Genomic DNA, 25,704 nt, shown 5'->3' on the forward strand with positions numbered 1-25,704 from the left:
CTACAACTAGATGAGCTCTGGCTACGAAGTCTAGCCCAAAATACTGCAACACGCACTCACTAGAAGTCCAGGGAACGACACGGGCCATGCCGTTCATCTATGGGCCGCCAAACCCTACAACATAAGGGGCAACATTCTCCTTACGCGTCAGAGGAGACCTCCAGTTTAACTAAAGCAACAGACTGCAACTGACAAACAAAGGCTAGCCTCTGATACAGGCAACTCAGTGGTTGTGGTGTTGTTTGTGGCTTTTGATACCGTGGACCGTTCTATTTTGATTCACCCCTTGCGGGCTGTAGAAAATGTTTGGGTTACGGGTACATTGACCCAAGTCCTTTATCTCTTATGATGCAGGAGAATTTTCCCCCATACCTATCATGAACTCACATGATGAGGTGTGGTGCTCTGCAGGACTTTTGGTTGTATCACCTGTCTCATGCAATATTTACATAGATCTGCTTGCACGCCTGATTCACGCATTTATGTTAGATTTGTTTATGCACGCGGACCACACTCAGCTATTCCAAAATGTAGGTTCCAAGATGGAAACTACTGTCTCTACTTTTCTAATCTGTCCCAGAGCAGTGAATTGCTGGATGCGTCTAACCGACCTTCAAATGATCTTCAACTCAACGGGAGTAGATATAGAAACTCCTTGCGCTTAACACCAGGATCTGTTGACACTAAGGTTTTGGCCACAGGAATAAGAAGCGGTGAAGACACCTTGGGAACGCAAAGTGATTCAATTCTAACGACTCAAATCAATATGGTAGTCTACTCTTAATTCATCCAAGTACGGACAATCAAACATCGATTACAGTTTAACCAAAAAGTCATTCTGGTGTATACATTTAGATCATCTCTTTAACATTGTATAATTTAGGCCACAGAAGACATCAATCACCAAACTGTAGTTAGTGCAGAACCCAGCAGCTATCTTCTACTGAAACAACCCTGCGACTGCATCACTCCGCTATACCTCTTTGCATTGATTGCCGGGGTGTGAGAGATCAGATCTGAATCTTGACTACGGTGGCTCTTGAGGGCCAGTCTGAATTTACCACGCCTAATAAAATCTGATATCCTGGTTTCAGGATTATCAGATGCAATAAATGCCATCTATTTTGAGAATAGATTAGCGCGCCACAATCTGCTTGCTATTAAAATATTGAACCTTTTATCCCCCGTTAAATTTTGGCAGGTTTATCCAATCTGAACGTATTAGGGAATGCGGACATCACAGCCCCCTATAATTACCGGGTGCGATAAACTCTGTACAAGGTGGAATTCTGACCCATGCGCTTTAAAGGGTTTGCACAAGACCCAAAATGTTATGAAACACTTGTAGTCAGGCCTTTGATGTTTATCTTTAATGATAATACGATAAGTCTTAAAATTCATCAGCCAACGGGCAAACTATGCTGAGCCAAACTGCCATATTTAACTGTAACAGCGAAAAAAGATGTGGTTGGTGGCCAATCCTTTTCAAAAGCTACAGTGAAGCCCTGGGGCTCACTGTCACCCACAATATTACTAAAGCGTAAATTTGCAGAAATTCACACAAGGCGTGAGTACATAGGGCCCCATTGGGATGGCGGGCGGATCGCCCTCCCGGGCCGGCGGTAGTCACCGGCAGCCTGGCGGGGACGATCCGCCCGCCATCCGTGCAGCAAAGACCCCCCGCCATATTACAATGGCTGGGGGTCCGCGGCGGATGGAAAGACCGTCCACCGCTTTTCAAGGGTTCAAAATGGTGGCCGTGTCTGTTAGCCATATTACAATGTTGGCGGGAACATGCCTTTCCGTGGCGGCATTGCTGCCACAGAAAGGCATGCAAAGTCAGCTTGTTAGGGCCTGTTGCGGGCCCCCAGGGACTCTGGGGGGTGCACATGGGGGGTACCTATGGTACCCCCCTGCCTTTCAATGAACAACGTGGCAGGCACCGCGCGGTGCCTGTCACGTTGTGCATTGAAACGCACAACCTGCCTTTGTAGCATTGCGGCAGGCGGTGCTCTCTGCACCGCCCGCCGCAATGTTGCAGATGCTCCATGCTCCCGCCAGTGTGGCAGGCGCATCCTAATCGGGAGTGCGGGACCGCCGTACCCTCAGCGGGCGGTCCCGTTTCCCGAGGGTATGGCGGGCGGACAAAGTCCAACCGCCATATTAATGGGGCCCATAGTGTACCCCTACTACTACTCTGATATTTGACAATTTGTATAATCTGTAGTGAGTCTTTCAGCCTCTGGACGCCTGTGGGCGGGGAGATAAAGGGGAAAGGTGAAACCAGAGAAAGAAAAGAGACAGTGAGAGAGGAGAGACAGTGATGCAGAGACAGAGGATTGGGGAGGGGCAGGGAGAGAGGAGAGAGAGAGAGAGAGAGAGAGAGAGAGAGAGAGAGAGAGAGAGAGAGAGAGAGAGAGAGAGAGAGAGGCTGCCTTGCATTTCTGCATTTGCTTATGCTGCTTTGTGTATGCCAGGAAGAACACTCTGCTGCTGCTATAATCTTGCTGCTTTGTACCCTGGGAAAATTATTTGCTATCCCTAGTATGATGAGTACCAAAGATGCCAAAAGATACAGAAAACAAGCATTGGCAAGACAATTCTTCTCCCTTGCCTTTTCAATTATGATCCAGACATTTTGCTATGTAAGGTGGCTGGGCGAGATGAATTTGTATTTCAACAGCAGCCTGATAGAAGGGGAAGTGGGGCCATCAAGAGAGCTGAGTCTTAGCATCATGTTGTGGCTGAATGTGTTTGTTGGTGATGACAAAAGAGCTCCCCCTCTAAAGGGAACCATTAGCAAAACAATTCTTGGCGACCCCTGGCAATTTTTTGCCTTGCTGTAAAATGAACAAGTGTCTTTCAGTGGAAAAATAACAAGCTTGTTGAATACAACGTATTCACGGGCTGAAGAACTGAATGACGCAAAGCGTGATGACTGAGTGTACTTTTCAGATGTGAAACAATCCCTCATGCATTGTAATGGAGCTATCAAGCAACTAATAGCAACACGTGAGCGATATATACTGATCTAGGCTGGATATGTGATTGACGTTGTCTCAAAGAATGTGGTTAATCCAAAACAGCCAATGTTTAAAAGGGGCTTACCCAAAGCCCACTCTAAGTCTACTGTAAACATTAGGCTGATAATCAATAGGTCAACAGTCAGATGCCCTGTAAAGCCAGACCTATAAAGGGCATCAAGAGCCCTGGATACTTTCTTTAGTTTCAACTTCTGGTACTACCCACAATTGTTGGTGGAACAAAATTACAATCCTATGATGTCATAAGTAGTCAAATGACAGGTGATGTTACATTTGCAACCCTGGTATTTTGGTGTATTGACATTCATTAACATCCCTGACAGGAGGGACAGAATATGTTTTGGTGCAGGCTAGTTTAAAGTGGCTTTCACAGAATTGTAATCTGGGAAAAATAGAGCTACTATTTAGGAGTGGTAGAAGAGACTGATAATAATTCAGCTGTCCTTTTCATTTTAACTATGGAGTTTGAAAAATAGTTTGCCTGGATGTGTTAGCACCCGCTTCATGAAACTCTTGTCCTGATAATGACCACTTAATTTACTCAATGTCGAAACGCCATTGATGATAATGACAATTCAAACAGTCCGTCAACAAACGTATAAGGTGTCTGAGTTTCCTAAGACCTAAACTTCGTAAACTGTTCAAATTCACCAGTCTTCCATTGTCAATTGTATTTACACACACTTCAAACTTAAAAAAAAAACTTTTACTCACTGTGTGATCACCTGAGCACCGCCCACTATTTATCTGAAAAAGTGAATATCTTCCCACTTGCAAGCCCAAAAAGGATTTTGTTGTGATTATTTTGAATCATATTGTTTGTTGTTTAAGTACTTTATACCTTATTTATCTGTAAATATGTTTCCTCCCACATGGAACCTCTGTTCTTTATGTATTTGTTTGCCCCAGGTGGTTTCTTCAGACTGCACCTGCTTCACCGCAGATGGTTGAGGATTTCTCCTCTTTCTTCCAGATTATCGCGGGGATTAGAAGAAATACCTTGGCACCGCAATCAACTCAGAGCCAAAGACATTTGAAGTGAGAAGGAAATCAAATCTGGCAGCAGTCGAACAGGACTCCTCTCTGTGGGGTTGTTGGACCCGATGTCATTATCCATGTCCATTTCTCATCATTAGGCACTTTGCGGAAATTTTGGCCTTCTGAGGGATGTCTCTTCCTTTTACAGGCAGTATCCCCAAAGTTAATGAATAAAGCTACTTTATCATTGTTAGATCCCATAAGCTATTGGCTCAAGATCCATCTAATCAATAGCAAAGTGATGGGCTATAATCTGCAAATAATTGGAAACGCACCTGAAAGTGGTTCATTGTTGGATAATCATGGGTTCCAGTCTGAACATGGGATGCGATGTGCCTTGATTGATGGTGTTTGGCTGCATCGTCACTTGGATCTGGAATCAACATTCCGCTCCACCTCGGTCTAGTTTCAATACGCCAGGTCAGCACTTTCCTTGTAAGGATAGATTTTCAAAGAATCATTGTTTAGTAGGTGGATTAAACAGCTGAGCACAATACAAACAATGATATAAAAACATGCAGGTGGTAGCTTCGAAGTAGGTCATCGGATTGGCAAGCTAATTTCCCTACACCGACGACAGAAGCTTATGTTTCTACCACCTGCAGATCCAAATACTAAATCACAGCTACCAATCTATATCAGCTCGACTACACTGCATCTGAGCACCCCGGAAGACTATTGGGGCCAGATGTACGACCCTTTTTTGCAGCCGCAAACGGGAGAACCTCCTGTTTGCGGCCGCAAAAAAGGGTAATACCATGTACAAATGCTATTTTGCGAGTCCCTGACTCGCAAAATAGCATTTGCGACTCTCGCTATTAGGAAGGGGCGTACATTCTATGTACTAATGTTTTGCGACCACATTTGCGGCCGCAAATCAGTCGCAGTTTACCACCTACTTCAAGTAGGTGGTAAACCACTTGCAAAGGAGAAGGGGTCCCCAGGGGACCCCTTCCCCTTTGTGAGTATGTTGGATAAATATTTTTAAGAGCAGGCAGTGGTCTCGAGCAGGCAGTGGTCTCAGAGACCACTGCCTGGGCTTAAAAAATGAAACTGAAAAGTTTCATTTTTCTTTTTTAAATGCATCCTGTTTTCTTTTAAAGGAAAACGGGCTACATTTAGAAAAATAAAAAGCTGCTTTATTTCAAAGCAGTCCCAGACATGGTATTCCTGAGCCCAGCAGGCCACTATCCCTGGGAGGGCCTGTCATTCCCATTGGGCTCATAGACTGCGAGAGGCTCATTAATATTCATGAGCCTCACAATTTGCGACCCCGTTGGGAATCGCAAACAGTGTTATACCTCGGAATTGCGCCTTGCAAATTGCGACTCGCAAAAGAGTCGCAATTTGCTATGCGCATTTTACTTGGTCGTACATCTAGCGCTTGGAGTGCTCTCTGAAGACCTTCATCAAATGAGGCCTTGAAGTTCGATCACTGGTGCCTTCATAAGATGCAGAACACAACGTTGTTTGCCCTCTTTCAATCTCTCAATACCTTGGCCCCCCGCGCCCACATCTTAAAGTTTGCCTAAGTTTGGTTGAAACTTATCACCTAAACATTTCACTACCTCTGTAGAATAAAACTTCATCTCAGGTTTTGGTGGGGTCTGAAAGTGCTTATTCGTAAAGAAAATTCAATAGTCCGCGAATCAGAGAATTGATTGACCAGGGGAGCCCCTAAAATCATCCGTGGAGACAAGCCCATTAAGTGCAGGCAAGAATCCAATTTAAATTTTTAAGCACATTGGTTTCTTGTATTGATCACATAACAGATTTCTTGCTTAAAATAAGGGCAATGCCTAGCTGAGCTCAAGAGAAACAGAGAGTGGCGTTAACCAGTAACACAATGTATAGAGTTTTTGGCCGAACAAGCTACTCTATGTTTTCAAGCCTCTAAAGAAAAATATAGAGCATCTCACCATCATAAGTGGTCATGAAAACATGGCCGAAGCTGGTTAGGGTTATGCTAAGGCAGGCAAACACATTTCAAACTTTTTTACACCTCTATTCGTGATTTTTGAGGTGACAGGTTTAAGGTGTCTCCAATAGTTTACACAGTAATAACAAAGCTACCGTGACCCAAGACGTCAAGAGCCAGAAAGGTTTTCTCTATGACAAGTCTGTTTCAAGAAAGGGGCCAAAAGAGATCCCAATACTACGGGGAGAATCAAAAAAGTAAACTATTTTTGTCCAATTTTGACAAAATGCCCTCAGACTTTTTGCATGAAGCTGTACAATAAAAATATTATGAAACCCATATAATTCCTTCAAAATGAGAAAAACAGAGGGGCATATTATCAAGCACGGCGTTACAATTATCGCCACTTTAGCGGCAGAAAACTGCAGCTAAAGCGGCGATAATGGGCTTGATAATATCCCACAGAGAATTCCAATAGAACACCATGTTGACACCAGAACATGGGCTTCTATGGGAATTCTCTGCAGCATATTATCAAGCCCATTATCAGCGCTTTAGCGGCAGTTTTCTGCCGCTAAAGCGCCGATAATTGTAACGCTGTTTCTTGATAATATGCCCCGAAATTAGTAGAATTGTTAACATCGTAAACACAAAATACATGCCTTGTGCAGAACATGAAACCTCTGGGAGTTAATGCCTGCAGACTGCAGTGTAAGGAGAGTTGCCAGATGAATCCATACACACCCGACACCATCTTTTCATTCCAGGGCTTTTGCAAACATAGATTGAACAGTCACCGTCTGCTTTAATTGAATCAACTGGATTAATCATCCGATAACAATTATTTGTAAAAGACAATACCCAGAATGACTACATGTGTCCTGTGTACCTGTAGGATTCTGGCAAATCTAAGGGCCTGATTACGACCTAAGGCGTTATTTATCGTCCCTGATAGATAACAATACCATGGATACGTTATTTATCGGGTGCGATAAATAGCATCTATTACGATTTCGAGGGGAATAACATGCAGATTTTGGTATTTAACGCACCGAAATCCGCATCAAAGAGTAAATACAGTGGGGCAGATTTATGAGCCCCTTGCGCCACTTTTGCGTCACTTTTCCCATGTTAAAAGTGACGCAAAAGTGGCGCAAGGGACTCATAAATCTGCCCCAGTATGTTTTCCCCTGTTAAATCTGCTGAAATGTAATGAAGGCTGAGTTATTTTACGCATTCGAGGACTCACGTCACAACCACCTTAAGTACTCATGTTGTAACCAATCACTGTCTTTCCCCCCGTCAAGCAGGCTTTCGCCCATTGCACTCCACCGAGAAAGTGGTGATCTCGGTTATGGACGTGCTACGTGAAGGCATTGACACCAATCTTCCACAAGCCTTGATTTTATTAGATCTGTCCGCCGCCTTTGACACGGTGGATCATTCCATTCTTCTTAGCCGTGTCAGGGCGGCGGGCATAGAAGGCTCTGCCTTCTCGTGGATTGAGTCCTTCCTCACAGGGAGGGCCCAAGCCGTCCATTTGGCCAACTTCACTGCTGACCCTCGCAAAGTGGAGTGCGGAGTTCCCCAAGGCTCATCACTTTCCCCACTTTTATTTAATTTGTACATTTACCCCCTCATTTTTTCGTTACAGCAGATGGAGGTCACGGTGTTTAACTACGCTGATGATCTCCAGCTAATCTTTAATCTCTCCAACTCCCCCTCATCTGCCTCCAATGTTCAGACCGTAATGACCTTCATTCAAGACTGGATGAACTGCAACCACCTCAAACTCAATCCGGACAAGACTGAGTTAGTCCTGACCGGAGGTGGTTGCAGTCCATGGACCTCTGCTCACTGGCCCTTGTCACTTGGTGCTCCCCCTCTTCCTGTTTCTAAGGTCAAAACTCTTGGGATTTTTCTTAACACACAACTTTCTATTCACTCACAGGTGGGTTCAGTGGTCTCTGCTTGTTTCTTTTCTTTAAGATTAATTAGGAAAGTATCCCGTTTTTTCTCCCTTCCTGCTTTAAAAATCATTGTGCTGGCCATGGTACTGTCGAGAGTTGACTATGGTAACATCATTTACAATGGAGCTCCAGCATATGCGGTCCATCGTTTGCAGCTCATTCAGAATCAAGCGGCTCGCTTGATTTATGGCCTACCCAAATACCATCGTGCCACTCCCCTGCTTAAAGCTTTGCATTGGCTCCCGGTGAGGGAGCGTGCCCTTTTTAAGCTGGGTTGCCTTACCTTTCAGGCTAGAGCAGGTACAGCCCCTGAATTCATTTGCGCCGCCATAAAACCGTACCTCCCAGGCCGTGAACTTCGCTCTGCCCATAGGGCCTTTCTCAACATTCCTCGCTTTAAGAAAAAGAAATCTGGTGGAGCGAAATTTGCTGTTCTGGCTCCGTTTTTTTGGAATTCTCTCCCTCCTGCTCTCCGATCTTCTCCGTCATACACACAGTTTCGGAAAGACCTTAAAACCCTGTTATTTGAGCAAGCTTACACTGTTTAGCCCTTCCGCCGACCGCTACTGCATCACTTAAAGCGCCATGAAACCGCATGGTAAACGTGCGCTCAATAAATGTTTTTAAATTCAAATTATTGGATGCGTTAAATACCTTCAAACTCGTAATTCCGATCCATGCATAAACAGGAGTTTACACATAGGTCGGAAAATTATTTAGGACCTCTTAATCAGGCTCCTAGTGGTATATGCTATAACTACTGAGCTAAACATAGTGAATTGTAGTGCTACCTATGTCTAATGGTAACTATACAAATGACGTAATGAGCTTGCAAAGTGCACCACAGTGATATCTACAGTTGATCATTCTAAAGAGGGCAAGGGTAGGATGTGCATTGAGTCTGAAGTGTACCTACACCTAGTACAGTGGTTTCACCAAGGAAAGCAAACGGGCTGAACAGGCGGTGTCAACTCACTGAGTTATCTGCCTTTAATATACTTTCCTCCATAGAATGGCTTGAGCGAACAACGTCGAGTGAGCAGACATCTTACCAGCATCCAACTTTTTACCAATTTGTCCACCAGCCCGCCCCTCTATCCATTCATCCAACTAACCATCCAGTTGTGCCTTTGTGTGTGCTATAATTGACTCCATCTATGCTTCTCGTAACGAGGTACACAGATTTTGGTGCAAGGGTATCAGGGGCCTATTCCGTCTAGCGTCCTCCCACCACAATTTCAGCCAATACATGATAATGGAATGGTAAATAGTTCAAGTTTTTTTTTTTTTTAGTGGTTCAAAATCTTTTCCCCATACCTGTCAAATCACACAGTGTCACCATGTGACACACAACATGGCCTCCCATCACACGGTCTCCCGATGAAGAGCTGATATCACATGGTGGCTGAGAAAATGAGCTGATTCACTGTAAATAGTGATTTTTCAAGTCATTTTCTGAGGATTTGAACTGCGGACGTCCATTAAGGGGATGTGAAAACACCTCAGGACATTGACACCAGCCTCAGCAAATTTTATTTGGGGGGGGGGGGCTTGAGGACGGGTGGGGTTCAAGAGTGCCTGGTAGGAACTTCTCGGCACAAGGCTCCACCCCCTCCTCACACAACAAGATTGTTCTTCAAGTTGGCAGGTATGTTTAGGTCGAACCTAGCTCAGTGTGCATGCGCTGCTCTAGGAGATGACCTTTAGAAATTGGTCAGCTCTTTTCCACACACTCTTGCATGTGACGGCATCCACCTTGAGGGAGCGAGCAGCGGCGCGCGCAGGGGCCATCTGTTTGTCTAATGAGCTTTCACTTTCGTGCTTTTTCGATCAGCGGCGCATTCAGGGTCCATCTCTTTTTTTTCCTAATGAGCTTTAACTTTCGTGTTTGCTCAGGTCCACATCACTTTTTCAGGCTAAACACTATGTAAATCACTTACAGCAAGGTGCATTGTAAGCACATTTCTCTTGTGGCTGCCTTGATAAACTGCGATGTATTTGCCCCTCATGGACCAACGTTGGGTGTGCGGTCTTTATCGAGCCTGGCACCTTGCTTTCCGGGAAATGTAGGTGATACAGTACTGTCCTATGCTGATTTTATGACGTTTTGGGGTGGTGTGCTCAGCTCTGCTATTTGTGACACTCGTGCAGTTGGAAAGGGCCCTTCAAAGCATGAATGATGGACACTGTGTCACATGGCCACTTAAAACAATCGACTGCGTTGTTCACTGGTTGGCAGACTCCTTTCAAGCGAGGCTGAAGCTGATCGATGTAAGCGATCGGATGTTCTGCTAGATACACTTGTAGGCACTGAATCCGAGGTTCCATATCATGTGGGTACACTAGAATGGATGGAAGAGTGCAAGGGCAGAGAACGCCTACGCATCCCTGTAATTCTCAATCAAAATATGTTAAGGACGCTGCTGGTGTTCGCGAGAGGCGTGACTTCCGGTCGGAACTCTTCCCAGAGCTGTGCGCCTGACACACCCCACTGTGTGCAGCCCTGCTTCTGAAGGCACGTGGCCGTAAACTTGCCCCGTATGTAAACAATCCTTACTGCCTGATAAAGAGCTCCTGCAAGTAACCCGTGCTCTGGCATCTGCAGGGCTGTGTGGACTCCTCCCAGACCTGGTGAACGGGACATCTTGGCGCTACTTTACAGTGAACATTTACGACCTTTTCGAAAATACGCAAACAATATTATTTTTCCAGAAGTAATTGAGAAGTCACTGAGGAGTGACCCGAGTTAAAAGCGAATACAAGTTAAAGAAACTTACCGAGGAAGGGAAGTAGGGCGATGCGAAAAGGATATTCGTGGAGGGGCAGGGCTTGACAAGCAGGGGTCGTACAGCCAGGAAAGTGGGTTCACCAGCAGGGGGTTTAAAGACTGTAGAGTGGTCTCTTCCAATGAGTTTTTTTTTGTTCTTTGGTCAGAGCAGAGTACAGCTGGGTGTTTTCAAAACTGACCTAAATATTTCATCTGAAGCGAATCTGGACACATTTATTAGGCAAAAAAAGATCTGATTTTTGAGCCATTGCTTAGCATATGTCTTTTCCAATCTCCCCTTCTGGGATCTCTCTCTTTGGGTCCCTAAATGTACCTCTCTTTAACTAACCCCCAGACATCCCCCATTCTCGGTCGGCCTCCTCTCGCTCTGATATCCTCATTTCTGGCCCATGTTGCATTGCTTATTATACCTCGTTCTGCTTCCCTCCATCCCCTCACCCGGATTTCCTCATGTCCCTCTCATGCATCCCTCTCATTTTTCACCTCCAGTCCATCTTTCTTGCTGATTTATCTTTCATTCCTGTCTTGCACAATAAAACTCTCATTCTGGTTGATGAATGTTATTTAATGCTTTCTCTTACTTTGTCAGATCACGCACTGCTCCTGCCACTCTGATTACCCTGTACCATTTTATATATTAAAAAATTAGAAAGTTGAGATCTTCATTGAGGACAATGGAGTGGCTCAGGGGCAATAATGGCTGGTATAGATTGACTATGAGCTACTGCACATCTTTTTACATCGGTAGTCATCACATAGCAGTAAGTACATCACAAGAATGTTTACACATGGTATGTTGCACCAGAGGTGTGTTTTCCTGATACTGTTGTCTCTCTGGATGTGCTGTTATTTCTTTGCTGTTCGTTATTCCCTTTACTTTCAGCCACGCTGCTATACAGCATGGCTAAAACATATAGACAAAGCCAACAGCTCTCACGTAGTAATGTGCTGCACGGCTAAGCACTTAGAAGTTCCCAAAGGCGAGACCTATTGGCTATGCCAATGCTTGTTTTCTATTTCAGCAGATTGTCTGACTAGCTAAGTTGATAAATGGGAAGGCCGATGAAGCTTGACGGTAGGGTTTCTCAGGGCACAGGATGCCAAGGCTAGTCTGCTCCACTTGCTGGTTTCGTGGCGCCTGTGGGCTTTTTCTGCTTGGCTGTCAGTCTTTGGTCCGGGTCTTATGCTCTTGCTGGGTTCAGACTTTCTATGGCGTTTCTGCATTGGTGTCGGTATGTGTATATTAAGGGCCTCTATTTAGGTAATTTATTCTTGCTAGGATGTGTGACTCTATCTGTATATTTTCCGGTCTGTGCCCGTGGGTGCCAGGGCCGGACTGGGAACCAAAATCGGCCTTGGCAAACTGCTCGGCCGACCCCCCTGGGGGTCAGGGCTGCGGCCGAGCTGTTTGCAAGGGCTGGTTTCGGCCGATTTTGTTACAGGGGGCCGATATTGCCGGCCCCCAGGAACAAAAAGGGCCCCACAGGGGCCCAAAACCAGACCCCACCCAGGTGGCCCACCGGGGAAACGTCAAGTGCCCACTACGGCCAGTCCGACCCTGGTGAGTGCCCTTATGTGTGCAGGTGTAAATGCCTGCATACACCATACACACTTCAATATGTATGCACTATAAGTAGAATTCCAGTGTTCTGCTATTTATGTTATGGGACATTTTCTTTTTATGATCCATATTTCTTTTCTGCTCATGTTATCTGTATTCATCCATATTTTTTATGTGCTTAGCGTAAAAAATGAATCAGCAGTGGGTATGGTTCCACATTTATTTAACCGGCACATATTTACTCGTGTTTGGATGTCCAATGGTTTTCAGCCATTTACAGTGCAACACAGTCACATGAAAGTGTTTGCAATGTAGAACAGCTTAAACAGCTGTACTGCTGCAATTATTAAGCTTCATTTCGAATTTCTTTTTCTGTTTTTAACTTCCCTATCAATCTCCACAGCTATTGACCAAGCACTCATGATTGACAGTAGTGAGAAACTTCCAAAGAAAAACCTATTTTCTGTATTTTTCAATATTTAAAAATAAATACAGACAGGAAAATAGATGGTCTTTTGTCTATATTTATCTGTAAAACTCAGTAAAAACTGGGACCCTTAACTACAAGCAATACACACCTACTCGACTGTCTTTATTTGTTCTATACATCTTTTGATATACACCATCAATCTGCGTCTTTACACATCCAATTTTTGACTTATCAACTTGAGCATTCATTTTCCACATTCACGGCCTAGGGCAGTGAAGGCCTCACCTACTTTCATAGACAAGCTTGGAACCATTTTTATGCAGCAAAATCAAGATAAGGCACTAAATACCTGAATTAAATGTGTGTGTGCTAGTATTACTGGCACGCTGTCTCCACTTGGCACCTGTGTAGAACCGGCTTAGCTTCTTTCGCCGTTGGCTCTGGTGCTGCTAAGATAGCACTACTTCTTCAGGCACCAAGTGCAAAATGGTGCAGGGCTCCAGAGCAGTGTTGGGTACCTGGCAAGCGCCTCATCAGGGTATACAATAAACTGGGACAGAGTCATGGGTAAAGACAGTAAGAAGCCCATCCATAAGCCACATGGCTTCCTTTAGCATACAAAAGATGATCGGAGGGATGCTTGCATAAACCACTGGCAATGGCTCTCGGTGGCATTCTGACCCATAGTTTATCACCCACTGTGCCGCTCCAGATAGAGACCCATCTCAGACAAATCAGATCCAATCCTGCATCTCATGGGAACAGTCCATCACCAAGCAAGGCCACTCCAAAATGGCAAAACACACAAGGTGATGGACGGAATGTTGCACATTGGCAAAACATTCTCCCCCAGTCACAGATCTGGGATTAATCCATCGTTTTTTTGCTCACCACGCCACCCCAGTTCAGACATGGCCATATGCAAATCAGTCTTGACCCTGCGCCTCATGGGAACAGTCCAGCCTGAACTGCCAAGCCACGTCTTCCCTGGACCCAAAATGGATACCTGTGTCTGGGCGTTCACTTGGCCACTTAGAGCCACGGCCAGAGTTTTCCCAGTGGGGTGGGGGCTGGTTTTTGACCTGTGGGACATGTTTTGTTACTGGGGCCAGCTTTGCAGCAATGCTGAAATATTGGCATATCAGCCCCCTGTAACAAAAGCGGCAGCAATGCTTGACAATAGTAGCCCCTCCCCCAGGTCGGAGCCTCTCAACGCCACCTCCCCAACCCCCCACCTCCAGGGCCGGTCGAGCAGAATTGCCAGGGCTGGTTTCTGTTCCCAGTCCGGCTGTGCTTGGAGTGCTAGATCTGTCACACAAAAGGTGCAGTAATGAGTGCCAGCTAATGGTCTAAACTGTTGGCGATCACCCTAGGTAGCATTACGGACCATCGTTTTCTGCAACTCTGCCACTCTAGATAGAGGCCCTGTAAATGAGTACTGATCCTGCTCCTCATGGTACAGTCTATCCCTAACATCTAGGCAAGCAACACTCCAGAAGGGAAAACAAGCAACCCAAAACCAGTTTTGGCCTTGTTTACCCTCATCAGTGTGGCACACCTTGGATCGTGTGGCATACCAAGCAAGGGACCCATGTCTCAACATACCCTTGGCCACGTAGGGCATTACATCTCTTTCCGTAGATCACTACTCCATCACTAGACCACTTCTCCCGAAACATAACCCATGGCTTCTCTAATCGCCCACCTACAGGAACGGAACAGCCAGGCAACTGGGCATTCCTCCAGGGGGCTTCGTGGCTAGGGGAGGGTTTGGATTACCTCGCAGAGGCACCATTGCAAACAGCCATGCGGAGAAGCGTCGCCCCACTGCTTTGCTGCAGTGAAATAAAGGAAACATAAAATGATAATAACTAACGGTTATTATCATTTTATGTTTCCTTCTGCTGCAGATTTGTGTGGCGGGCTGCTCCGATGACAGAGGATCAGGGGAGGAGTGGTTTGCCCACTCCTAAGTGCACATGACTGTTTGGCTGGCCCTCTCGGACCGGCCAAACCGCCATGCGCACTTTGCATGTTCTCCACCCAGGCTGCATTACTGCCTGGGTGGAGAACATGCTCAGACTCCCATTCCCTGGCTGAGTGCCGAATCATGGCACTCAGATCAATCACAACGCTGCATTGCAGCGTTGTGATTGATCAGGGGAGCCTGAGTGCTTACCAATCACCCTGATTGGCCAGGGAAGCCTGGGGAGTCTGGGTGTGCTTCCTGGTTCCTGTACAGCTGGGAGAGAAGACGGAGGAGAGATGTGGCAAATGGTAAGTTTTTCTTCTTTTTGTTTTTTACATTCCTTACCCACACCCAACCCCCCGATCCATGCCAGCCGCCACTGCAGACAGCTACATTTAAGAGGCTTCTGATTCGAGGCGTGCAACACATAAAAATGACGGCATGTGCTGGCTGGCCCCCACGATGTAGCATTCAGCAGTATGGCCGCGGAGTGGTCATGGATGCCTGATGTTCCCCCACGTCAGCTAGAAGGAGAGATTTGCTTTGGCTGCAGGCGGTGGGATGGGTGGTAGTGCCTCAATAGCAGGTTCCCACCTGGGCCGGCGACCCCAAAATGCAGAATAATATCTGGGGTTTAAAAGGTGCCTTACAACTGATCTTTTCAAATACACCAGGCTTCTCTAGTTGAGACTAGGTGCACGGTCCAACAACTATTTTCTTGTGCTTCTGTTTCAAAATTCCCAGCCCGCGACCCTCCAATCTCCAGGTAGTGGAAAAGTAACTGAGTATTTATTTTAAATGTAATTTCTACTTCTCATTCTCTTGTGATGAGTCTCTACTAGACCACATTTCCTGCACTAGGCCACATCCAAACAGCAGACGCCGTCTTCAGGAAAGGGTCGAAGCCCTCCACCATTACAACAACGGCAACAACCCAAGGATGTGTCCCCCACAGACCCCACAACTTGCCATGCTGTTTTCCCATAAGTGGCATCCAACCAAAGCAGGAAAAAGTTATTGAGCTATCAGTGGCTGGCTCCATCCTTTGCAATGAGTTTCTGGTGTACATTTTCGCAATTGACTCTTCATTTAAACATAAGTTAAATAGATACTTTTAAATACTGCCTGCGTAGAGAGATTCATCAGTTAGTTTGTATTGCTACTGAATACAGGCTTAGGTTTCATTGTGTATGCATGAACATTCTTGTTCATTAAACATTGGTATAGTTTAGTTGTAATTGTTGTGACTTGATTATTTTATGGGTGTTATGTAAGAACTTGGGTTATTAGATGGGCGGGGCAGTAAGCAGTAGTGTCTGCTGTGCGGCACGAGTGGCGGGGAACGACGACGGACAAGGAGGTGCAAAGGAGGGAAATCAAAGGACATGGAAAAAGTTTTTTTAATAGGGAAAAAGAACATACCTGTTGCATGCCACTCTTCTTCGTGTCCTCTCTGCAGTACAGGCTCCCCTGCGGCCAATCCCCACACTGCTCTAATGTTTGAAAGCAGCATCAGGATTTGCCTTATCGCTGCGAATTTTGCTCTCCCAGATAGACTGAGAGCCTGTGCTTTGCTGTCTCCAACCCAGCAATGCAGCTGGGTTGGAGACAGCTCAGTGCGCATGTCTGTTTGGCTAGCCTGAGACGGCCAGCCAAACCGACATGTACAATGGTCACAGTAGCGGAGTGTGACGGGACACTTCTGTTGGCCGGGGCCGGGCCCTTTAACTGGGACGATCCAGGAACTCAAGCCCCGCCCAGGGAGGGCGTCACTTCGCCGGTAGGTTGAAAAGGAGGCGGAACCAGGAAGTGGACGGACGGCGATCCCTGGAGGAAGGACGGAGACGAAGGAGACGGAGACGAAGAAGACGGCGCGACCGAGACGAACGAGTGAGAGCAGGTGGAAACCGGAGGTCGGAGAATCGAGAGACCCAGCGGCTACGGACTCCGCAAAGCGCCCGGCCACGTTCCCAGGGGAGGAGCGTGGCTTGGACAGGTACGGGACCGGGTAGCGGGTTGGATGGGAAGGTGGGAGAACCACCGTTAACCGGTCGACTCCTCAGTCCCTCTACTTTCTTTAGTTTGTTTGAATCCCTCACCGGTTCTATCACTCCGTATTCGGTTGTACACACGTATGGTGCTTCCTCACTCCCGGTCCTTGGTGTTAGGGATACGTGCTTACATACCGCAAGACTAATATAGTCCCTTATCTCTCTCTTCCATGGGCATGCGGAGAGCCAACCTCGTGACCGCAGAAAGGACCAAGAAGGAGGGGAGCAGTCCGTCCCGGAGGTCCTCGGAGGGCTCAATCACCACGGATCCCGCTACCTTCGCGAGTGAAAGACTAACTAGCCGGACTAAACGAAGACTTGTAACAATAAAACCACATATACCCCGATCTCGTGTAGTGTCCCTCCTTGACGCCCCATCACACGGAGGTGCCGCCACTGGCGGTAAGTACCCACCTCAAGTTATAACCACAATCCTCGTCAGGGTCAACCACTACAGTCAGTGAATAATCCTGACCATAATTCTCTGGTAGCCCTGACACACAATAGACAGGCTGAATTTAGAGGCAATATGTAACGTATTTATGCAGTACTAAAACTATAATAAAGTTGAAATGCAAATGCAAATCAATGAAAAATCACAAACTGAATTTGAAAAATAGTGTAAAATTTAATTTTAAAAATGACACCAAAGTGAGAAAAATGTAATAAGGGAAATATAGATATGACGTTTTAAAGTGTTTAAGTAGAAAAAGAGCTAAAAGCACAAAGTACCAAGGACAGTCAGCAATTTGACGTTGTCCATGATGGAGTGTTAGTCGGGTACACCTATCAGGATCATCCTGGGCAAAGGTTTTTACCTCTGGCTAAGTCCTTTAAGTCCCAATTCAGGAGTACACTCCTAAAGCCCTCCTTGACCCCTAGGAATGCACTTAGCGACGTACAGGGTGTTAGGCAGAAGCCAAACTGCAGGGCCCAGTCAAGGTGCCACTGGTCAACAGGGCAGTTGCAGGAAAAGGCCTCTTGTAGCTTGTTGTGTACACATAGCTTTAGTAGGAGGTCAGCCTTATGACCTTTGGAGTCCACTTCTTTGTCCTGGGTCCAAAAGAGAACAGGTCCAGTCCTTCGTAGCTCTTCTCAGGTTGTACACAGCAGATTCAGTCCTATTCTGATCTTCCCCATGTCCAGGACTGTTCTGCCGTGGGTCCCTGGAGAAGCCACATTTATGTCTGCCACAAGTTAGTGGGTGAGAATGGCCCCTTGGGATGCCCTAACCATCAGAGTAAAGGTTTCCGAGGCTAATCCTACCCACTTTGAGCATTTCCAAGTTGGGTTGACGTCTTTATCCATACTAAACTTGGGCTCTAAGGGCTGTGGGTGAGTGGGAAATGTAATAAGGTAATTCTAGTTTTGTCAAAATCAGACCCACCATGATTGAAGCCCGTCTGGCAGCCGGAACAAAGGAAGAGGGCAGGCCTGGATGTTAGCTATATCTGCTTGTGACACGCTTGGCCTTTTTTAAGTTAATCAACTTGTAGATCCCAGTCCACAGGGCATCCTGACAAGGGCACAACAATGCCTCCCCACACCCAAGGTCTGTGTCTCAACTCTGGGAGCAAGTGCTAATTACTGGATGGCAGAAGTAGGAGAGCAAAATGCAGATTAGACTCCAGCAACTTTAAGCAGGGAAAGGTAACGTACTAAAATATATTTTTCCTTCATAGTTAGCAAAATTCCGACTTAACCATTAAATACATATTTTTTAGATTATTTTTCTAGCTAGTCCCATTCCCAATATACAGTTTTAGTATTTAATGTTACATCCCAGTGTTGCCCTATCAATCAGCCAGGCTTGCTAAATTGAAAATAGCTTTTGGGGCCTTTTCACTGTAAGAACACGTGTAACATTAAACTTGTATGTGTCCTACTTTTAAATCCATGAACACTGCCCTATGGGTAATAAGGCCTACCAAGGGGTGACTCATAAATATTTAAAAGAAAGATTTAGGCCTGTGAAAAGATATTATTTTGGCAGGTTGAATTTGCACTTTAAAACTGCACAGCCAGGCTACAGAGGGCAGGCCTGCAGTCATGTACACATAGTCACTAGGTGGATGGCCCAAGGCCTGCTGCAGCCCACTTGTGACATGTAACCCACTGACCAGAGGTACACTCTTGTACCATAAACTAGAGACTTAGGTATGTTAAATATGTTAGTTAGGACTTTCCCAATTTTACCATGGTGAAAGGTGGAGCACAAGCCGTCTATATCTGGTTAGCAGGGGTAAAGTGCTTAGAGTCCTACAGCCAGCAAAATTATAGGGTCCGGCAGAAGTCAAAATGTCTGGGTTGACCACGCAGAAAGGCAGATTCCCTGCAGTGTTGTTTTGTTCAAAAGGAACGATGGAAGGGGCACTCGTTCCAAAGTCAATGAGGCAGCATAAACAATTATTCCATAATTAGATCCTTTTATTCAGTAAATCTCTTAAAACTGGCACACAGCCAACGCGTTTCGTTCCCAATTCTTTGCCAGAGGGAACTTCGTCAGGGCTCGAAAATCGCAAATATTAATCATGTGCTCTATGTAGCATTGCGTTACACCTCCCTCTCTGTTTAATAAACAAGGTTTCTCACTATTCCAGATAAGGCGTGCATTAAGAAATTCCAATAAATTGAATGGTATCCACGGTCAATCGTTATTCGTCCATCAGCAGTAAAGTGGCGAATTGTAGAAAAGACTTCAAAACGGGAGGATAAACACCGAGTGGCGTGTTAACTGGCAGCCATGTCTGGGTTGACCACGCAGAAAAGGCAGATTCCCTGCAGTGTTGTTTTGTTTGCTAGTGCCTTGAAGTCGATTTGCTTTGGCATCACATGCACTCTACCAGGGAAGGAAAATCAAAACTAAATGAGAAAAAAACTAGATCGGATATAAGTAAACTAGATACGGAAGAACCTGGCTTGCCATGAAAGACAACTTGAGACCTAGACTATAAAGGACCGGATGAGCTACTCTTTTTTTTTTAATATGTCTTTATTGGTGTTTTCAGTGACATAGTAATATACACGTACAAGAACAGTAATTGCATCAATCAGATACTAGCACTGTGAATTGCCAGAGATACATTTAGTGGTATCAGAACTGCACATGGTATGCTACGAAATATGCGGCTTAAACAGGCTTGTTACAATACAATCCATGACCATGGCATACCGTGCAATCACGCCTTATACTCTTTATCCATGTGTGCTCCAGGGAGTCACAAGTATCTTCCCATTGTACAGACATATTAAACAAACAATGATACAACCATTTGTCCCAAACTCTAGGAAACTGTTTAACAGTGCGCCGTCCAGTGGTTTCATTGCCCTATGTCAGTTTAGGGACTAATTCATACTAAATGTGTATGTCTGCATATGAAGGATCTCTATGAGCCTCTGAGGGAGGAGGGGATCCTCTACTCGGTATACCTACCCATCGATCGCACCTTTCATACTTCTGCAGGGCCAGAACAAGTACGCCCCTCACTCTCCACTTCATCCACACTCCCTCCCGAATATATATCGTTCCTGGCATCCCATGCTCTCAGGACCTCCATCCACAGGCCCGCCAATGGGCGGCAAGGGACCCCTCGGGCATCCTCCCTCTGTATTGCCCTTTCTTCCGCTCTGGCCCACTTGTCCACATTTCTTTCCCAGACTGTCACCCTAGAACCCGCCGATATCATCCATTTCAGTGCTATGTGTCTTCACGCTAAGACTAGGGCTAAGTCTGCAAATCTGGAGCCCCTTCTCTGGCCCTTGTTCTGGGGAATAGTCCTAGTAGGCAGACCTCCGCCCAGCAAGGAAGTGCGCGAGCCAGCGTCATGTTAATCTAGTCCAGCACCGAGACCCAGGACCCCAGCAGTTGTGCACACTCCCACGTCATGTGAGCGAACCCTGCAACTCGCATTCCACATCTAGGGCAGCAGCGAACTTCCTCTCCATACATGATGCTCCGTGTGTGAGGCGTCGGGTAAACCATGTGGAAATAGTTAAACTGCGTAAGCTTAAATTTGGTGTTCCTAGACACCCGTTTCGGGCTCCTCAAGACCCGAACCCATTCCTTGTCCTGTAAGTATCTCCCTATTATTACACCCCATCTCTTGCATGTTCGGTCCAAGGGTGTCCTAACCATCTCCAACAGTGCTCTATAAAGCCATTTCACTAGGTGTTGGGCTGTCCCTCACCTTACCAACGCCTGGAGAACCCCATGAGTTTGCAGTTCTTGCCGGCCATTCCACCATAAGTCTCCAAATGCTCGCACTAGCGAATGATAAGTCAGAAATTGTATACGAGGTAGGTCATACTGGAATAAAAAATCATCCAAAGGGATCAGCCCCCCTGTTGGAACCAGTCTCCCACTGTGATAATCCCAGCGGACATCCACTCCGACAGTTGAGCCCCCGAGAATGGGGCAAAAGGAACACTGTGCAGAAGCCCAATCAGCGACTGGATGAGCTACTCATACTTGATGAGACAACTTGGGACCTAGAATAATAAACACTGGCAAAGGCAATAGTCTGGGTTTGGAAAGCTGCTGAAATAGTTATTTTTAAAATATTTTATTGAACGCATTAGGGATAGGAATAGAACAAGCCCGATTGATTTATTATGACAAATGCATTGGGGCACTGTGGCTAAGATTAGATATGGGGTGAATGGTGAACTTTCCCCCAAGATTACATCTTCTTCAGGAGTTCTCCAAGGATTTCCGAGGGCTACGCTGCTTTTCTTAATTCAAATAAATGGTCTAGAAAAATATTTGTGCCAGGGAGGGAAAGATCTGCCACATAGGAGTACATGTGCAATACCGGTCTTACTTTACGAGGACAATGCAGTTTTCATTTCTAGAACTGCCAATAGCCTACAACTACTCCTGGATGCGTTTTATACTTTTATGGGTGTTTTTGGCCTTAAAACAAATTTCTGCAAGTCTTTTATTACACAAATTGGCCCAAAAACACCCAAACCATCAAATTTCCATTAGGTGTGATAGAGATTTTAAAGGTGTTTAATTGTATGCATCTGGGATCGCCTTTGGATTTGCATTTATGCTGGATCTTTTTTTACTCAACTCTAGGGCAATTCAATGTCAGAGAGCTATAGATTTGATTTTCAGTTTTGCACGCGGATTAGGACATAAACCTGTGAAGGAGATTGTGAGTATATAAAATAGTAAGTGTGTCTCCATAGCAACTTATGGAGCTGGGTTATGGGATATAAAGGTGCCAAACAAATACATAGGTGGAGAATACATTTCTACGCGGGTGACTGGCTATTCCCCAATCCTCACCATCCTTCATGTGTTATTCTGTGGTTGACCGGATCCCCTCGAAGACAGGATTGAATTAGGCCCCTTTCTTCTTTGGCAAAGGATTTGGGGGACAGAAGAACCAGGCTTTTCGAGGGAGATACTGTCAGATTGTCTTTCTTTGGCAAATGCCTTGGCCATCCCATGGTTAAATGGTGTAAAAAATCTACGCTAATCGATCTAGGACTGCCAGAACTATTTTACAATCCAGAATGTTTAGAAGGATGATCTAAGAGCCAGGTTAGAGATGTATTCCTGCAGAGGCAAGCTAGAATTCACCTGGAAGATTTTAAAAATGCATGCTCCAGTATTAACTCTGGTCTAACCAAGCTGTCCCAGGGGTGTGGATTTTATCTTGTAGGAAGTTTTAAACACAGAGCACACATTTTATTTCACTATTTTACGCCACTGTGGCATTCCCATGGCACGGTGCTTGTTTCTCAACTTTTCCCAATCGTCCCTGTGACTGCTTCCGGTCAGAGGACAATGCGTTTTATGCTTTTTGCAGGTTAAATTAGATCATTGGAATATGGAGAGCTTCATTGAAAACAATAGCTCCGGGATTATGATGGCCGGTATTTTTGTCTTTATGTTTCCCCGTTTCTAATTTAGAACATTCTACCCTTAGTGCTGAATGCTAGATGCCGTGGTGAGCGGAAGCAAAATGTGAGTGACAATTTAGAAGGCCAATCTGTGGCGTAGCTAGCCCTTTGGCCGACCGTGGCGGTCCCTGAGTTTGCTGCCCTGCGGCGGCTGAAGTGTAGACCCGGGGGAGGGATGCTGGCAAGAGCTCCGTTTTGTTTGCTACCCCGCGGCGGCCGATTGAAGACCAAGGGGGAAAACCCCCAAAACTCGTGGCGCCTGGGGCCGACCTCCCCCACAACATCCCACCTTGCTACCCCACTGAGGCCAATAGATGAAGTCTGCAGACCAAACGCGTTCTATGTATGTATATTATGTATGATACTTTGATGTAAACCTATACTCTTAGCAAACACCTAAGCCTGTCTCACAGGCCAGACCTAAAAGCAGGCCTGGGTCTATTGCATCCACCTGACCTGTGTTAACTTGAAATCTAAGAAACATACATAGATGGATAGTGGTTAAGCCCGATAAAGACTGTAACTCCTCCATGCTAACTAGTTACACATCCCGCAGCGGCCGGTGTTCAACTTCTTAGGTAACTCCTCTAACCTCAAGTGGAACAGTCTGAAGAAAGAAACATCTATGGCTGAGGTACTCAAATATAAGATCTGATAACTCGAGAACTAGAGAAAAGAGGACAAGAAACTCATCTGGCAAGTTGGGATTCAGAAACTTAGAAGAGCAATCTTGTCAACTGAAAACATGAGAACCGAAAAACAGGACTGGGTAAGCTGCTCTCGCCTTGCAGGTGGTGACTTGAGATCTAGAAAAACAAGCACGAAGGACGCCTTGCACCTGCCTTGAGACAGATAAAGAAAGCAGGACTGGATGTGCTGGTTACATCTGACAAGTGGCAACTCGATAAAGAGAGAACGGGCTGGATTACTGGTCAAACCTGACCTGTAACAATTTAAGATCTAGAAAAAATATGAGTGGGTGTTATGGGTCAATGTGGGGTTTGTACACCCTATTGGGGTGTTTCAGCACCCTCCGCCCACCTACAGGAGTGAGGCAGCCCTAATGCCACTCACTCTCCAGATTTCGGATCTGTTCATCTGCATCATTTTGAGTGTGCGTGCAAGGGGTTTTCATGGGAACACGCAGCTCTCGCTAGGGAGGGACGCCTTATCTCCGAGTCTTATCAAACTAGGAAATGAGAAACATTTCATCGTCACCAGGCCCTGGGGGGGAGCCTTTACCAGTGCCTTTAAAACTGGCCGGGGGGGGGGGGGCGGAGAGCCAGTAGAACCCGTCCAGAAATGGGGCTTAGGGGGAACTCACGGGTGAGTGCAGCCAAGGAGGGGTGGGGCGGGGCCCTTGAATTAAAAAGAGACGGTTTCCAGGTATTTCCTGCAGAACTGGATACCAGGTCGGGGGGGGGGGGGGGTGATTGGGGAAGAGGGAGCGGCGCACGTGCGCCAGCGTCCCAGGAAGTGATGCAGGAAGATGCGTTTGGACCGGTGCTCGTGCAGCAGGGGCGTCTAAGGGAAGGCGATGTCTCGTGCGCTGTTTGGAGTGCTGGGACACAGGCATTGCTCCCACACGGAGAGTAGAAGAAGTGCGTGTTCCTGCAGGAATGATGAAGTGCCCTGCAGGGGCTGGGGTGGGTCCCTGCTTAGAAAGGCGTTGGTGCTCCAGCACCGTGAAAAGCGGGAGGAGGGACCACTGACGCCTCAGTGAACCTGTCCTCCAGGAAGAGGCGGGTCTCGTGCAGGCGGGGGGGACCCCTGGAGTAGCCAGGGGACCCCTGCATGTACTGGGGTGTTCATGCAGACACTCCTGCACTTGAGTACAGAGTACCCCTGCCGGGGGAGGGGGGGGGCAGTGTTGGTGAAGGAAGGGGCTTGATTTTGTAATAGCTGTGAACAGCACCCAGGAGCGTAGCTTCAATTGGTGCAGCAGGTGCAGTGCACCGGGGCCCAGAGGGCCCATCTGAATTCAGATATTTGCTGTATTTTATTAATTCAAACACCAGCCACGGGGGGCCATTTCCTTCCTTGCACTAGGGCCCATGACGCACCGCCTAGGCTTCTAGAAGCTTCTCAGGGAAGGGTTGGGTTGGGTGAAACAGGTGTTAATGCGCGTGGAGAAGAAGGGAGTCTGGTTTCCCCCATGTAGGCGGCGGCGGGGTGCTCCTCCCTGGAGTCACTGCTCCTGTAGGAAGAGAATGTGCTACTGCAATGGAAGGGGAACTCAGGCAGGGAGTGGGAGCTCCTGCGTGGAACCGGGAATAGGAGTTCCTGCAGGATCTAAGATCGCCTTAAGAGAGAGGTGGATGCAGCCGGTGGAGGCGCTCCTGCAGGGGGCGAAGTCCGGGCTGTTCATACAGGAAGAGGGGGCGGCGGCTCTGATCCTGCCGGTGACAGGCTCCCGCTCCTCCGCAAAGTAGTGAATTTTCCTCAGGGAGGGGTTACAGGCGCTGGAATAAATGTCGCTGTTCCTGCCGACAGGGGCGGAGCGTTCCTGCGAGGAGCGCATTCGAGAGGGGAGGAGGGAGTGCACCTGCAGGAGGGGTGGAGTGGGCGGGGCACCTGCAGTGGGGGGGAGTGGACGGGGCTCCCGCAGGTAGTGGGCGGGGCGCCAGCCCTGCAGGAGTCCGAGCCTGGGCGTCCCTTCTACGTCTCACTTCCTATTCCTGTCCTGGGAGACTCGCCAGGGGCTAGAAGTTACCTGGAGTTTCATTGAGACCAGAGGCCGCTGGACTGAGAGCCCCGCCGGGTGGAAACCGCTGGCACTGAGGCCGGAGAGCTGCTGAGCTTCTGCTGCACTTGGCGGACGGAGTGAGCGCCTCAGAGTGAGTCCTGCTCTCATTAACACCTTGTTCTGTACTGCTTCTGAGATTGGGGAGGAGAGTTAGGGGGGCGGCAGGTGATCTGTGGGGGGGGACGATGACGGGTGTGAGTTGGGGGGTGGAAGGGTCAGGGGTTTAAGAAAGCTAAAAAGCCACATTTCAAGTTCAGGTCAAACTTTCGAAGAACT

At 46.9% G+C, this 25,704-nt stretch overlaps 2 protein-coding genes across 2 annotated transcripts in view; one reads left to right on the forward strand and one right to left on the reverse strand.

Moving 5' to 3' along the window:
• The window catches only part of ANXA9 (annexin A9), a 288,305-nt gene that overhangs the window by 184,373 nt on the left and 78,228 nt on the right, over window positions 1–25,704 (reverse strand). Inside the window, exon 2 of the mRNA XM_085639696.1 lies at window positions 4,358–4,514. Within this exon, the coding sequence (XP_085495822.1) occupies window positions 4,358–4,468 (111 nt within the window). The 5' untranslated portion in view covers window positions 4,469–4,514. The remainder of the gene's footprint in view (window positions 1–4,357; window positions 4,515–25,704) is intronic.
• Window positions 25,293–25,704, forward strand: part of CERS2 (ceramide synthase 2) — a 148,349-nt gene continuing 147,937 nt past the window's right edge. Inside the window, exon 1 of the mRNA XM_085639700.1 lies at window positions 25,293–25,519. The gene's annotated coding sequence lies outside the window, so the exon portion shown is untranslated. The remainder of the gene's footprint in view (window positions 25,520–25,704) is intronic.

This window comes from Triturus cristatus, chromosome 12, assembly GCF_964204655.1.
Source record: "Triturus cristatus chromosome 12, aTriCri1.1, whole genome shotgun sequence".
NCBI lineage: Eukaryota > Metazoa > Chordata > Amphibia > Caudata > Salamandridae > Triturus > Triturus cristatus.